Consider the following 16,434-nt stretch of genomic DNA (forward strand, 5'->3'; position numbering starts at 1 on the left):
AAACATTTGTAAAATAATCTTTTCATAAATTACTGAGATATAGAATTTGGCAAAAAAGGGTTTCTGACCAGCTGCCACTTGAGTAAACATTCACGCAGTGACTTCACGGTGGGTTTGAACTCCTGTACTAGCTACCAACTAAACTTCAGACAGCTAATACTAGCATCATCTGATAGGCCAAAAAATAAGCTTTCAACATATGTTTTTTGCAAGTGACATAACTAAAAACGATATGGTAGAAGAAAAATAACAAAAGAGCCAAACATTTACTTAAATGCTGTATATTTCAAAACTGTGAATAAAATGTGAGGAATAGGACCTGTATAACCAAAGTGAGAGCTGTGTCCGTATACTCGGCACAAAGTCAAACACGTTTCCAGTGGGTGTTGGCCTCCGCCAGGGTTGTTCCTTTTCCACGATCCTGTTTGTGATTTTCATGGACAGGATCTCAAGACGCAGCCGGGGGGAGGCGAGTGTCCGGTTTGGGGACCTCAGAATTGCGTCTCTGCTCTTTGCAGATGATGTGGTTCTGTTGGCTCCATCAGACCGTCAAAAAGCAGGATTATAATACATGCTGATATTACTACTATCTAGTGTGAGGGGGTTTTCTATGTTGCGCTGCCTGTGATGTTCTGGGACACACGGGACACTTTATTTACCCATCAGGTGTGCAGATATAAAAGTCATCAAAGGGTTCTTCCACTAAAACAATTCATCAAGTTATAGGTGTAGGAAATGTCTTTCAAGATACCAGCTCTTCCTTCAACCCCCCATGAATGTAAGCCAACAAGACTTTGGATTTACAACATCCCGCAAACAGCCATGATCGAGATAAGAAGATCCCTTTTCTCCTACATGGCCACTAACCAAAACACCTGTGACCCTTCACGACATCCAGGAGGCAGCAAGATGGACAGACCAATCACTCTCCAGAGTGAGCTGGTAGTACCATTCAAATAACCATTCCCTCCACCATAGGCCATCATAAATCTCCCTAAAAGCCAATCACTCACAGAGACTGGCTGATACCAACTTTAATCCCACTGAGGACTCTGATCTCTACTAAAATTTTTTTTTTTTGTCAAAGGAACAATTAATATAGTGTGCCTATACAGTATAACCATATTCGTTTGCCTTAGTTAGACTTTTATTCCACTGCCTTTAAAGGTCCCATATCGTGCTCATTTTCAGGTTTATACTTGTATTTTGTGTTTCTACTAGAACATGTTTACATGCTGTAATGTTAAAAAAAAAAAATTATTTTCCTCATAATGTCTGCCTGAATATACCTGTATTCACCGCTCCGTTTTAGTGCATTTCAACGGAATTGCAACAGAATTGCGTTGCCTGGCAACAGTTTGGATCCATGTTTACTTCCTGTCAGCTGATGTCATTAACATACACTGCAACAGGAAATAAACTGGGACACATTTAGAATGTTTACGTTTAAAACCGTGTAATGGTTTAAATATTGTATATTTGTGACATCACAAATAGACAGAAATCCTAACGGCTTGTTTCAAAAGCACAATTTCTGAATACGGGCTGTGTATATATCCCTGTATATTGAGCATTTTGATAGTTTTATAGTATTTATAAAGCAGTTAAACCTGCTTTATAATATAAATGACATGAAAATCTTACCTTTTACAAATTGGGACCTTTAAGCTAGGATGTGTATCATTAACACAATTCCATCATCTTTGATAACACTAAGGCCATGTTTAATACAATTCTGTGTGTTAAGCTCTCACAATGCAAAGCTAACATCAAAAATGCAAAATTAGAAATCATGCATTTGGCAAATTGTAACATTCTTGATTAAAAGAATAACAGCATTCAAGAGCTGAACACTGACTCTGTCTCCCTTGATCTCTGCAATCCCTGTGATTGTCCAGGATATATCTTCTGGGTGGGCAGATCAAAACTTTAAAAGGTCCCATATTGTAAAAGTGAAATTTCCATGTCTTTTATATCATAAAGCAGGTTCAAGTGCCTTATAAATACTGTGAAAGTATCAAAACGCCCAATATACGTAGAAATACACGCAGCCCGTATTCACAAATTGTGCGTTTGAAACAAGCCGTTAGGATTTCTGTCCATTTGTGATGTCACAAATATACAATATTTAGACCATTTCAGTTTTAAACATAAACATTCTAAATGTGTCCCAGTTTATTTAAGGTCACAGTGACCTTGAACTTTGAACTTTGACCACCAAAATCCAATCACTTCATCCTTTAGTCCAAGTGGACGTTTGTGCAAAATTTGAAGAAATTTGCTCAAGACGTTTCTGAGATATCACGTTCACAAGAATGGGACGGACGGACGGACATACGGTCAGGTCGTGTCTAGAAGGGAGCCCGCAAACCGCGAAGCTCTTCCGCATGGCCACTTGATTCAGGCCTCTGAAAAGGCACAAGCGCAAACTAAAATTCTCTGGCAGAGTTGGCCATGCTTAAACTACAATGCTTCTCGTGGCTCCATGGATTTCGCGAGATTTCTCAGTTTGCGGGATCCCTTCTAGACACGATCCCAGACCAGAGCCACTCCTTCCGTTCTACCTTTCACAATAAAAGCCCTAGACATAAAATATTCACAGACGAGTATTTCGGATTTTTGTGTCATTTATTCGTCATGCCCTTGGTGTGTAAAGGTCTCAGAGGCCAAGCACAATGGAACAACATTCACCCCATCCTAGTATCATGTATTAGTGTCATGTAGTATTTGTGCCTGTACTAACATAATAATAATACAACAACAAAAAATACTGTAGAACACCGTAGGCACATATTTTAAGAGATATATTATTTCAAACAACATCATACATTTCCTTCTCACTTTTCAAAGATTATCCGAACTTCGTAGTGCTGTGAACTGCAACCTTAGAAAACACATGTAGTTTAGAACAAAGGCACTGCATAAAAAACAAAAAATCATACAAAGTAGAAATAAAAAATAAACCAGAAACACATCTTTGAATTGCCAACAGATTTTTGGCTTTAAGACACATTTTGGGTATATAACATCTTTTCTGAAAATATTCTTTAAACAGTGTAGATAAAGCACGTGACGTTGCTACAATATGCACTGAAATACAAGGACCTTCCAACCATGGAGTTGATGTATACATACGGTCTCACAAATGTGAGCCAGTTTGAGCTGCATGTATCCGTCCTTATGTCTGTTTTCCTTCGGTCTCCTCAATCTGCTGATGCACTGAAAGATAAGAAATATGAAAACAGGGTACATGAATGCTTCTGGGATTAAAGGTCCCATAATGTAAAAAATGTGATTTTCATGTCTTTTATTTATAAAGCAGGTTTTAAGTGCTATATAAATACTGTTAAACTATAAAAACGCTCAATATACGGAAAAATACACACAGCCCGTATTCAGAAATCGTGCAATTGAAACAAGCCGTTAGGATTTCTGTCCATTTGTGATGTCACAAATATACAATATTTAGACCATTTCACGGTTTTAAACGTAAACATTCTAAATGTGTCCTAGTTCAGTGGTTCTCAAACTGTGGTACTGTGAGCTGCTCTCTGTAGTGGTACGCGGAGGAATCTCTGAAACATTTCTTAAAAATTAATAAGAAATAGGGCTGACCCATAAATCGTAATTTCATCGCCATCGTGATATGAACATGCACGATGAACACATCGCAAAAGACTGTGGAACGCGATGAATCAAAAAAATCATTATATTTAGGGATGGTTAACACTTCAGCCTCTCCTCTGATGCACTGTCGGAGCTTTCCACTCACATCAACACACAGTCAGTCAGTCTGTGAACAGCTGATCAGAGAGGCCGTGGTGGAGACAGTTACAACTACTTGTTACTGTAAGTTCAATAAAACTTTGCAAGTGTAAAGCCAAGATACTTTATCATTACACCTGTTCAACAAGCATAAACAGGATGAAACGGCTAAAGTAAAGCAACGTTTCAATCTGCTCTGTAGGCAGTCTCTCATCCACTGCCGCTTTAGACATGCACAGTGCGTTAGCTCGGCGGCTAACAGCTAACGGTAAACACGTGTAAGTTATTTAGCTGAGTTGTGACTGACTTTAGTTCCCTCTAGTGAACAGTGATCCAGTGTTCAGTGTCCGGAGAGTTTATTGTTAAGGAACGGAAGGCGTGAAGCGGTGATGCGCTGCAGATTATGAGCCTCAGTGTTATTAACTTATTATCTTCATAAAGTATCATAAACCCTCGGCTACACAAGACTGAAACTAAAGCTGGCAGTAGACTGTGTAGTCTGACTGTTAAGGTTAGTTTGTCACATATCTTACTAGTAAACTCATCAGCTGGCTGAAACAAAGCAGCCTCTCTTCCCTCTATCAGCCCTGATGTTAGCTGCAGCAGAGGGAGGAGGACAGGAGGACAGGAAGAAAGACTGATACTGATTGAAGTCTGTGTTCTTCAGTCTTTATAAACTTCACTCAGTATTTTCATGTCAGGAATATGATTTATTTTATTAACAATTTAGATTGTTTCCAGTGAGATATGAAGGAGTTTATATGGTGGCTTTGCTGTTATAAACATTACTGTTGCTGCTCTAGAAACAACATTTAGCCTAGTTATATTTAAAATACAGTATATGTATAACTAATATGCACACAATATTTGTTTATTTATCCCAAGTTATATCGTCATCGCAATATTGAACGGTGTTATCGCACATTGCAGATGTTCCTCATATGGTGCAGGCCTAGTGTGAGAGGCTGCCCCTTGCGTAGTATGAGAGTTGTGTGGAAGAGTTTAGGTGCCAGTTCTAGTGCTCCCCCTTTGTACAGCGTGGCTGACAAAAGTCAACAATAAGTATTATTCTTAATAGGAATAAATTTGCCTCCTGCGTGAACTGTGCATTGCTGAATAGGGTAGGCCCACGCTACTGTATTTAAACATCGGTCATAATGGTGGGACTTGGAGAGACCAATATTTTCTGAGGTGGTACTGGTAAAGTTTGAGAACCACTGTCCTAGTTTATTTCCTGTTGCAGTGTATGTAAATAACATCAGCTGACAGGAAGTAAACATGGACCCAAACTGTTGCCTAGAAACGCAATTCCGTTGCAATTCTGTTGAAATGCATTAAAACGGAGCGTTTCAGACAGAGTGTGAATACAGGTATATTCAGACAGTGTGAGGAAAATAAAGATTTTTTTTAACAATACAGCATGTAAACATATTCTAGTAGAAACACAAAATACAAGTATGAACCTGAAAATGAGCATGATATGGACCTTTAAGTCTGAAAGTGAGTAACTACAGCTGTCAAAGTTAACGCGATTAATAACGCGTTAACGCAAATTAGTTTTATCGCCACTAATTTCTTTAACGCACTAACGCAACTTGCGATATCGATCTTTCGGAAGTTCGCTCAAAGCTAGAGTAAAGATACTGGTATATGAAACTAAAAAACATAAGGAATCCATCGGTACCAACCATGTCATACTAGCTTGCCGCGAAGGAGGCTAAATAACGATCCAAACTTACGCTAACTTTTGACGAGGAAAAACTGGCATGGCCATTTTCAAAGGTGTCCCTTGTCCTCTGACCTCCAGATCAGTGAATGTAAATGGGTTCTACGGGTACCCACGAGTCTCCCCTTTACAGACATGCCCACTTTATGATAATCACATGCAGTTTGGGGCAAGTCATAGTCAAGTCAGCACACTAACACACTGACAGCTGTTGTTGCCTGTTGGGCTGCAGTTTGACATGTTATGATTTGAACATATTGTTGAATGCTAAATAGAGTACCTGTGAGGGTTTCTGGACAATATTTGTCATTGTTTTGTGTTGATTTCCAATAATAAATATATTCATACATTTGCATAAAGCAGCATATTTGTCCACTCCCATGTTGAGAAGAGTATTACATACTTAACAAATCTCCCTTTTAGGTACATTTGGAACAGATAAAAAATGTGCAAAATGAAATTTAATAATTAAATATTTGAATCTATTGGCAGCCAAATGAGTAACACTTCATGCAGTCAGAACTGTACTAGTCTTTTCAGACCTGATAGGAAAATCATCAATATCAGTACTCACTCTATGGTATGTAAGCAGTATTTCTGGTTCTTCGTCAGTTCCACAAGCACTCTGATTGCTGAGTCTTCCAGATTGTTGCCCATCAGATGCAGCTCTGCCAGATATTGGGGGTTTGACTTCAGGGCGGCGGTCAGGAACTGAATGCTCCTCGAGCTCAGACCACAGCTCCTCAGTCTGGAGAGAAACGTCAGTACTTGAGATGATACCAGCTCACTGTAACCCTACAATATGTACACCACTGAGGCTGCAAAGACATATTTGGAGATAACCTTACTAAATTGTACAATATGTTAAAATATGTTACCGTTTTATTAAACGTGTTTTAGAGGAATAAAACCTTAAATATTTGGAAACACTGTGCCAATTCTTTAAGAAGTAATGAAAAAAAAAGAACTTACGACAACTTCTCAAGTTTACTTTGAGGGCTTCTGAGTCCCACACAGAGTTTCTTCACTCCCTTATCCCGAATGTCATTGCCCGACAGGTCCAGCTCGCTAACGACACTCTCCTTTGACGAAAGTCCTGACGCGAGCTCTGCACAACAGGCATCAGTCAGGCTGCAGTGACTCAGGCTGAAACGGAACATAAATCACATTATATCATACTGTTCTTCTAAAACAGGGGTCAGCAACCTTTACTATCAAAAGAGCCATTTTAAGCAACAAAAAAAAAAAAGAAAATCTGTCTGGAGCCGCAAAACATTTGATCATTGTGATGAAGGTAACACAGTTTATAGTCTAAGTATATAGTATATAAGTCTAATGCAGTGAGGGCCAAAGAGCAAATGTACTACGGAGTATTAGGGCAACAATGAGGGAAAAAATATCTGAGATTTCAAGAATAAAGTCATAATATTACGAGAATAAAGTCATAACTTAATGAGAAAAAAAGTCGCAATATTGCGAGAATAAAGTCATAACTCTACGAGAAAAAAAGTCGTAATATTACGAGATTAAAGTCATAACTTTACGAGAAAAAAGTCGTAATATTACAAGATTAAAGTCATAACTTTACAAGAAAAAAGTAGCAATATTCCAAGAATAAAGTAATAACTTAACAAAAAAAAAGGTGTAATATTACGAGAATAAAGTCATAACTTAACGAGAAAAAAAGAAAATAACACGTAAAATTACTACTTTATAATATTATGACTTTATTCTCTGAATTTCAGATTTTTTTTCCCCCTCAATGTGGCCCTAATACTCTGTCATACAATAGACCTACAACAATGATTCATAAAAACGAAAATGTAAACAAAAAAACAGTTAAAAATCCACAGGGAGCCACTGGAGAGGGGCTAAAGTAAGGCGCATGTGGCTCCGGAGCCGCAGGTTGCTGACCTCTTTTCTCACATAACATTTGTGTAATTTAAGAATTACATTTATGAGAAAGATTTACTTGAGAGTTTTCAGATGGCTGTATGGATTCGTCAGTCCAGCTGCGATTTCTTTGACTCCGTTGTCTCTGAAGCAGTTCATGCTGAGGTCGATGTCTTTCAGCTCCACTGCCTGCCAGTCTGTTTTTCGCATCATCCCGCTGTAGAGCTGGGAGACTGAACACAGCACCTTCGCCAAATAATTGCAACCCGTACCAGTGATTCCACATCTTGAAACACTGAAGGGAAATAAGCATTTTAATCAGTGGTTTAGGGATATTAAGTTATCACTACGTGAGCATTGAATAATGCAGAAAAAAACATTCTTACAATCATTTGAACATGCTGAAGATAGCAGTGAAAAATGTTATTCTTCTATCCTAGCATTTTTATTTCAGTCAATGAGTAATCAAAGGAGAAATCAAAGAGCAATGCATGCTTACTTGAGTTTTTCCAGACTACACCATGCGTACATGCCTTGGCAGATGAGCGCAAACCCTGCGTCTCTCAAGTTGTTGCTGCTCAGATTGAGCTCTACCAGAGTGCTGTTTTCAAACTTCAGAGCTTCCCCGATACTTCCGCAGCTTAACACAGTGAGGCCACAGTGGTACATCCTGCCAAAGAGACACAATAAGTTACTGGATTATTGATATCTATTCATTTATGTTGACAAGCATGAAGCTGAATGCATTTCTATAAGGTCATGCTCACTCCAGCTTTGTTAGCTGCGATATATCACATTTCTTAAAGAGCTCGTTGGCCCCCTTGTCTCCGACCATGTTGATGCTCAGATCCAACTCTTTCAGGCTGCCGGGGTTCTTCTGCAGAGCTGAGGCCAGACAACAGCAGCCCTTGTGCTCAATGTTGCACTGTGATAGTCTACAAAAAAATGACACAACAACATAACAGAAATGCTTAATGTATAGAACAATTCAATAATAATAAAAAGAACCTGTCTATAATCATCTCATAGAGAGGCGAAGTTCCTCCCCTTCCAGTGGACCCCATGGGACCTTATTTCTGAAAAAAATATGAACAGTAGTCAATGGCGAGACATATTTTTTTGATCCTGATTTAACTGCCACATGAATCACGATGTTTGTCAATTTAAAAGATAATTTTGCAGTTTGTCTGGGTATCATATAGTTTTGTGTGAAACCGCTCAGTGAACTACATCTCTCATCTCGCACAATATACGTCACCAACACTAGCTAGCTAACTTGTTCCAGGTACAAATTAAACGTTATCTGACCTGATGTGTTTTATCCAGCGACTCCTGGTCTTTTTATCAGCCGGAAAGAGAAAAAATTAGTAAGATAGTGAGTTCATCCCAGTACGAAACACAGTCATCGTAGCTTAAGCGAGAGAGACGTCACTATGTGACTTTTGGGTGTGTCGCCTTTGTAATTACGTATTTTCACAGTTTTGAGACTTTCTTGACTTGCAAAATAATGTTTTAAATTGACAAACATGATACGTGTGATTAATGCGTCATGCTATATGATATATGATATTTGCCCCTCGCTGTTGACAACCGTTCATATTTTTTTTCTGAAACAGGTCCCATGGTGGTCCACCGGACGGGGCAGGACTTCGCCTCTCTATTTAGTTTGAGCTGCTAAATTTCGAGATTGCTTTGTTTGGGCCCCAATTATGCAATTCTTTTGATATAAACTTTTTCTTTCAACTGTTACAAATAGTTTCATTTTGTGTGCAAAAAAAACATGTTACGCTAGTAAAATAAGGAACATTTTCATTGTTTTGATATCAATTTCATATCAAGAAAAGGGAGGGGACTTGTAAGTTCCTCCCCCCAACACTTACTTGAGTGTTTCTAACTGGCATTCAGGAGATCCCAAACCATTTGCAAGATGTCTCAGTCCGTCATCTCCTATTTCGTTCATGCGGAGATCCAACTCTTGGAGTTTTGGGGACTGTCTCAGGGCCGTGGCCAGGTATTTACAGGCGTGCGAGGTCATCCCACAGGCTTGCAACTTCACTGTTTTCAGACTGCAGTTTTGATCGCTCAGCCCCTCCACAAGTTCCCTGACTCCATTGTCACTGATGCTGTTGTATCCCAGGTCCAGCTCTCTCAGGTAGGACTCTTTTGTGCTCAGGACTGCTGCTAAGGCTGAACAACACTTATCTGTCAGGTTACAGAATCGCAGCCTGCCAGGAGAAGGGACTTAATGAGATTTGTTGTCATTGATATAAAAAAAAACAGCCTTAGCCTTTAATAAACAATACACACGACACAAATTGTAGCATATAATAGCAAATTAATTTTCACCTCGTATTACTGATTTGTTCCTAGCGCAAGAATATGAACACTGACACGTTTTCTTTTGTTTTGGGACTGTCTTCCAGCTCATATAAAAATGAATGAAGATATAAATGTAACAATGACTAGGGATGAACCGATACCGATACAGCATGACGTTAACCTCTCGTCACCATCTTTCAGGTCCTATCGCACGTGTTCACGCTCTACCTCCCCGGCGGTGCGGGCGAGACGGGCCGGTGGTGCGCCCGATCCCGCGGTGCCGGGATCCCACCGCAGCCGGCGCACGTCGGCCCTCACTTTCATTGCGCCACGGAGTTTTGCTTGCACCCTCTGACTCGCGCATACCTTAGACTCCTTGGTCCGTGTTTCAAGACGGGTCGGGTGGGTTGCAGACATCGCTGCAGACCACTGCCGCCTTTTACGTGGGCCGAGCCCCGCCCTGGGGACACCGCTGGGCTCGACACGGCTGGTGACACTTTGTGTCCGACTTGATCCCGACTTGCTCTGACGTCATGCAAACGTGGGCAAAGATGACCTCACGGGATCGAGGCGGCCGCAGTTTTTAGAGCCACGCGCCACACTTACTCTCCACCGATTGCAAGACCCAGGACATTATGAGAAACGGCTGGCTGATGCTTGATCAAAGTGCTGATTGGCTCTTAGTTTTGACAACAAATGCCACGTTTTGTAGAGAATACTAATTTTCTGTGTAGGCCTAATTGTAATAGGCTGTTTAGTACTCGATTGCACTACTAGTTGTGCAATGAAGGTTTAATCTGTTAACAAGCATATCTTGTGTGACTGATAATAATAATAATAATAATAATAATAATAATAATATAGCATATATCAAAAGGAGCAGCAATTACAAATCAAGGCAGACATAAAAAGAATAAAGGATAGAATACAATGCCAAATACACACACATTTCCACATAGGCCTATATGTATATTTACAAACAAATATAAATAAATCTGAACGTGATCAGCAAACTACGTAAAGTAGTAGCCTACAGATCGGATCAAACAGGATGTAACTACTTCTGTGACTTCATTTGTGACTTCCTGTAAATTCAGTCAAGGCTGCTGGAAACTGCTGGAAACCTGATCTGATCTGCCGCCTGATCTCGTCTGTTTTCCAGGCGAGGCGCAGTTCATCTCCAAGCAGCCTATGGAGTGTTGCAGTCAACTTAAAGGGCCAGTAAGCCCAAATCACAGTTACTTGTATTGGTACTGTACCTAAGCGGTACCTCCCAATACTTTTGCCACCACCCAAATATGATGGAAATTAAAAATATATTTTTTGCTGATTTGGGTAGGGTGGACCTTTCAAGCACTTATTTTCAAATGAATTCTGCTGGAACAGATAGCCAACACAACAAAACTAATGTCCAAATATTTATGGAATGTATGTATATGGATGACTGAGGCTGAATCCAATGAGTGCAAACTTACATGGCTTTCCTGGATTTTAAAATAGCGGGTAGCTGCCTGAGGAGTCTTTCATCACATCTCGTGGACACTGGCATCTCAAAACTATCTCTAATCCCTTCAAAATTGAACGTCCTTTGCAACATGAAGTTCCAGTGCATTTGTGAGAAACCATGGATTGGAGAGAAGCCAAACTTCAGAAAGAACTTGACTTCAGTCAGTAAAGCCTGGCTGTCGTACTCCCTCAGACAGTGGAACAGACCCACAGCGCTGTAAGACAGAATGTTCTCCAGGATCTTCTTCTTGGTATACTCAAACAGCGGATCAGTGGGCTCCAACATGCCGCGTTCCTTAATGAGGCCAAAGATGAAGCGAAGAAAGACATCCGATTTTCCCTCAGCACTCTGCAGCGCGTTGTCCACCAGAAAACGACAACGGTTAGACCAGATACGACCTCTTTCAATATTGTCCAGTTTAGCAGACGCAGCAAAGAACTCCTGAATGCTTGAGTGACCAAAGCGAAACACGGTGGTGTTATGCAGCCCCTTCTCTTCTCTCAACACAAGTGGGCACTCTTTGGAGAAAGTTGACGCTTCCTCAACACTTATGTCACTCTCTAGAAGATCAAGCTCATACAATACATTACCCTCTCCTATATGAAGCAGGGCGAGCTTTTTTAGCTTGGCGACAATGTCTGAGTTTGATGCTTTGACCAGATTTGTGTAAATCTGGGTTAAATTCAGGGGATTGATTTTGAACCCATCATGTGATTTTAGATGATCCTTCAACACATTTGCCATGATGGTGCAGATTGGAGGAATCTGACAAAGGAAGTTCAGACTCCTTGATATTTTCACATGGTCGATGGCTTTGTTGGCCAGATCATCATTTCTGATAACCGTCCTGAAGTGCTGCTCCTTCTGTTCATCACTGAACCCTTGAACCTCAGTCTCTTTAAGCAAATAGCAATCAGGGATTTGTGTTGCCGCTGAAAATCGGGTTGTTATCCATATATGAGCATTGGGAAGTAAAGTCCCCCTGATCAGATTGGTCACTAGAGTATCCACAGTGGAAACCTCAGTAACATCACTCACAGTTGGACAGCTGAAGTTCAGTGAGAGATGATACTCATCCAGTCCGTCGAGGACAAACCACACGTTGTTTTCATTCAGGCTGGAAATGTCAAGCTCCTTCAATTCAGGGTAAAACATCTGGAGAAGTTCAATTAGGCTCAATTTGCGTTTTATCAAATTTAACTCCCAGAACGTGAGAGGAAACAGGAGCTGGATGTTGTGGTACCCTTTCCCTTTGGCCCACTCGAGAGCACAACTCTGCACCGTTGTGGTTTTTCCAACTCCACACACTCCTAAAGTGATGACTGTTCTTTTGCTGCTCTTGTGTTTGCAGTCGCACGATAAAATATCTGTGAGCGGCACGGTTTCAAAAAGAAGCCAAGTATGGAGGTCAGAGTTGTCAACATATCTTAACTCATGCTGGTGCAAATTAGATAATGGGTAGTGCTCGAGAGGCCGATGGCAAAGTCTTGGAGGAAGCAATGAGTTTTCAGAGTATGCTTCATCCAGTTTCTGATATTTGTTCTTCAGTGTGGTTTTCAGATAATTTTGGAGACCCATCACAGAGCCAGTGGTTCCTGAAAAGATGTGAAGATGGTGATTGTAAAACACAAACGTTATAACTTAATGTTCAGCTACACAACACAGCAACAGTTGTCTTGGCTGCAAGAATCTTATTTGTTATCAAATGAGGAGGTTAAAGGTGCTCAATACAGAATTCAGAGCATATCTATTGCCTCCATATGGTTCCCAACATGTAGACAGCTGAGCCGGTGGCAAGCAGCTAACAGTGCAAACAACAGCAGCAGTGCTGTCAGAGCTAACAGTGTTAACCTGGGGGCAAGGCCTATGGAAGGAGGCTGGCACACGTGCGGACATGGATCTTGGGTTATGGAGTATAACACATGCGCAGTGTAACTGGAGCTGCGGTCATGCGTTGCGATTGGCTCAATTTCAGCGAGTATAGACCAGATTTTACTGCACATGTGTTATACCCCCAAAGATATGACGCGTTGATGACACGTGACCCAGCCTCCTTCAATAGGCCTTGCCTGGGGGGGAAACCAGTGGGTGGGGCTACAGTCCCACGACGACTCTGTGGGTCGGGACGGCGCTATCAGTGGTAACCGCCGTATGAGAGCAGTGCATCGGCGGCCATTAGCTAGCCAGTGGGGCACAACAGAGAGACTCGCATGCACTAAAATGAACACGTGGCCGGCTCAGCTATGTAAACAAAGAACAGGGAAGCTCAGATCACAACACACACAGAGGGAGAACGACTTCCTTCTCTGCTCAGGTAGATATTACTCCACTATATCTTTACATAGACAATAGTGGTTTGATGCTAGAGTAAAGTGGCAGTAGGCAGAATATTTTTTGTGCAAAAATTCCATATAACCTTTCAGTATATTGTAATTCAAGTGTTCTGAGTGAAAACTAGTTGCATTCAACCCAAACTCACCTCCCAGTATATTTAAATATATTTCCATTGACAAAACCAGTGTTGTGACTTTTCCCTTACTTGAATAAACAACAAGATTAGCCTAAATTGTATTGCATGTTGCCACATCATTTATCAACCGTTAAACACAGCAGAAGATTAATTTGAACTAGTGGATCCCTGCACAATCACAGCCAACCATGACATATATGCTTTTGGTCCATAAAGAGTATCACAGCCTTTTAGGATTGATTTGGCTCAGCTTCCACAACGTCTCACTGTGCAAAACTCTAAATGTAGCCAAACTGACTTATTCAATTCTTATCTTTAAAGGTCCCATATTGTAAAAAGTGAGATTTTCAGGTCTTTTACATTATAAAGATGGTTTAGTTGCTATATAAATACTGTTAAACTATCAAAAACGCTCGATATACGGAGAAATACCCACAGCCCGTATTCAGAAATTGTGCTTTTGAAACAAGCCATTAGGATTTCTGTCCATTTGTGATGTCACAAATGTACAATATTTAGACCATTACATGGTTTTAAATGTAAACATTCTAAATGTGTCCCAGTTTATTTCCTGTTGCAGTGTATGTAAATAACATCAGCTGACAGGAAGTAAACATGGACCCAAACTGTTGCCTAGCAACGCAATTCCATTGCAATTCCGTTGAAATGCACTAAAACAGAGCGTTTCAGACAGAGGATAAATACAGGTATATTTAAGCAGACAGTGTGAGGAAAATAAAGGCTTTTTTAACATTGCAGCATGTAAACATGTTCTATTAGAAACACAAAATACAATTATGAACCTGAAAATTAGCACGATATGGGACCTTTAAATAATAAATTCTCTGCTAAGTGCAAAACACAGATCATGAAACTTCATCTTTGCATAAAGCATACAGATAACTAAATCAATGAGAGACATATTTACAGGCATTTATCCTTACTTTAATATCACTACCCTGGTCAGCAGCATTGCAACATCATTGTTTCATTAACCCTGCAATACATTTCAAACGTATGGCAGAAGTGGAAAGTTAAAGTTAGTTTGGTGGCTTGAATACAAACACACTTTATGGTAAAACAGAGGATTTACTGGAGTGTGAATCAGGTTATGTATAAAACATACAGCATATTCAAACAATGAAATTTCCAAAAGTCATTCTTAGGCTACTCTTCATATTGGGACTTGTTTCTCACTGCTGTTTGTTCAACAGGGCGGGGGGAATGACAGTTCAGTTTAACAGCATTATTTGATAACTGACCTCTTATTTTAGGTCGCAGTGATGTTCAGAGATACAAGTTGTAACGTTACAAGTTGTGATGCTCGAATAAACTTACTGTCATGTTTAACCTACTTTAACCTACTTGGAAGACACATACAGTATATACTATATATTATATCATATGTACAGTATATATTTGTTTATATTTTATCAATTTTATTCCATACATTTTGGATTCTTTTCTACATGGGCTTCTAAGCCCTATCTACTCTACTGCTTGTGGTCATCCACGTGCACGTGGCCACGTGCACATGTATGCATGAAGGTATGTGTAGGCTACATTATGAAATGTTGGGTGTCACTTTTGACCAAGAAATATTGTGTTCATTTAGAGTTGAGTCTTAATAAATGTGTTTTTATCCATGTGAAAAATGGCTGAATATGAATTATTATCTTTAATGCCCTTTTTCTCAAAAAATTGTATTTGATGACAGTCGAACTTTGAAAGAGCATATCTCATCGAATATTTGGCGTAGATAGATAATCTTGGCATTGCCATAAAACTGAGACTTTCCTCTGTACAGTCAGACAGAAAACTCAAATGTGTTTCTGGGTCAAAGTGACTCAAATGATGGAGCAGGTCGTTTCTCACACTGCTGTTTGTTCAACGGGGGGGAGGGGGGCTAAATGAGATTTCAGTTTGACACCTTTATAGTTTGACATCATTATGTAATAAATGATGTCTTATTTAACGTCGCAGTGATGTTCAGTGATACAAGTTGTAACGTTACAAGTTGTGATGCTCGACTAAACTTACTGTGTCATGTTTAACCTGCTTTAATCTACTTTAACCTACTTTGAAGAAAACGAAAGCAGTTATCAGGCATTTCCTGAGAGCTGCTGCTACGTTAGCAGCTTACAGTTAGTGTGTAAAGTTGAGCTAGCTACCGTTGATAGCTGACGTTAGCTGCTACAGTAGTAGAGTAGCGTTAGCTGCTGATGGCGTTACGTTAGTTAACTATATTAAGCGACTACTTGGTGTAACGTACTGTACTTACCACAACAGCCGAGTGGTGGACCTTCCTCTGCAGACAGACAGGGAGACGAGACGGTAACGGGTCCACTATGGACATGTCAAAGACAACAAGTCAACGAAAGAGGAGCCAGAAGTAACTAGTTACATCCTTCAGTAGTCCAGTACCCGGGCAGCGGTGTAATAACGGCTGTAACCATGGTTACTAGCTGACGGTAACTAACCTCAGGGAGATGGGTGTCTGTCATGGAGGGTTTCATGGTGGGTGTGCCTGGAGTGCCAGTATAGTCTACTCGCATAGACTTCAACAGGACTTGTCTCTGTGCTGCCCCCCTCTGGTCACTGCTGGCCATGACGCTGCTGAATGCTCAACTAATGGGCAAGACCAGATTAAAGCCAGGGTTGGAAACTAGCACCAGCCACCAGTTGAATGCTGGTAAAATATAAAAGTTTCTGCTACATTTGCTTCACTCACCAGCCAAAAACAATGGTGATCTA

General features: G+C 40.4%; 1 protein-coding gene across 1 annotated transcript; it reads right to left on the bottom strand.

The window, feature by feature from the left end:
- Window positions 1–2,609: 2,609 nt before the first annotated feature.
- Window positions 2,610–16,205, bottom strand: LOC141765117 (NACHT, LRR and PYD domains-containing protein 3-like). The gene is made up of 10 exons (XM_074631053.1): window positions 16,161–16,205; window positions 15,962–16,026; window positions 11,179–12,805; window positions 9,265–9,609; window positions 8,152–8,319; window positions 7,884–8,054; window positions 7,464–7,679; window positions 6,464–6,637; window positions 6,066–6,239; window positions 2,610–3,219 (listed from the first exon to the last, which is right to left on the bottom strand). Exons 3-10 carry the CDS (start codon window positions 12,786–12,788, stop codon window positions 3,204–3,206), a joined length of 2,874 nt encoding a protein of 957 aa, XP_074487154.1. The 5' UTR covers window positions 12,789–12,805; window positions 15,962–16,026; window positions 16,161–16,205; the 3' UTR covers window positions 2,610–3,203.
- Window positions 16,206–16,434: the final 229 nt, after the last annotated feature.

This window comes from Sebastes fasciatus, chromosome 3 (assembly GCF_043250625.1).
Source record: "Sebastes fasciatus isolate fSebFas1 chromosome 3, fSebFas1.pri, whole genome shotgun sequence".
NCBI lineage: Eukaryota > Metazoa > Chordata > Actinopteri > Perciformes > Sebastidae > Sebastes > Sebastes fasciatus.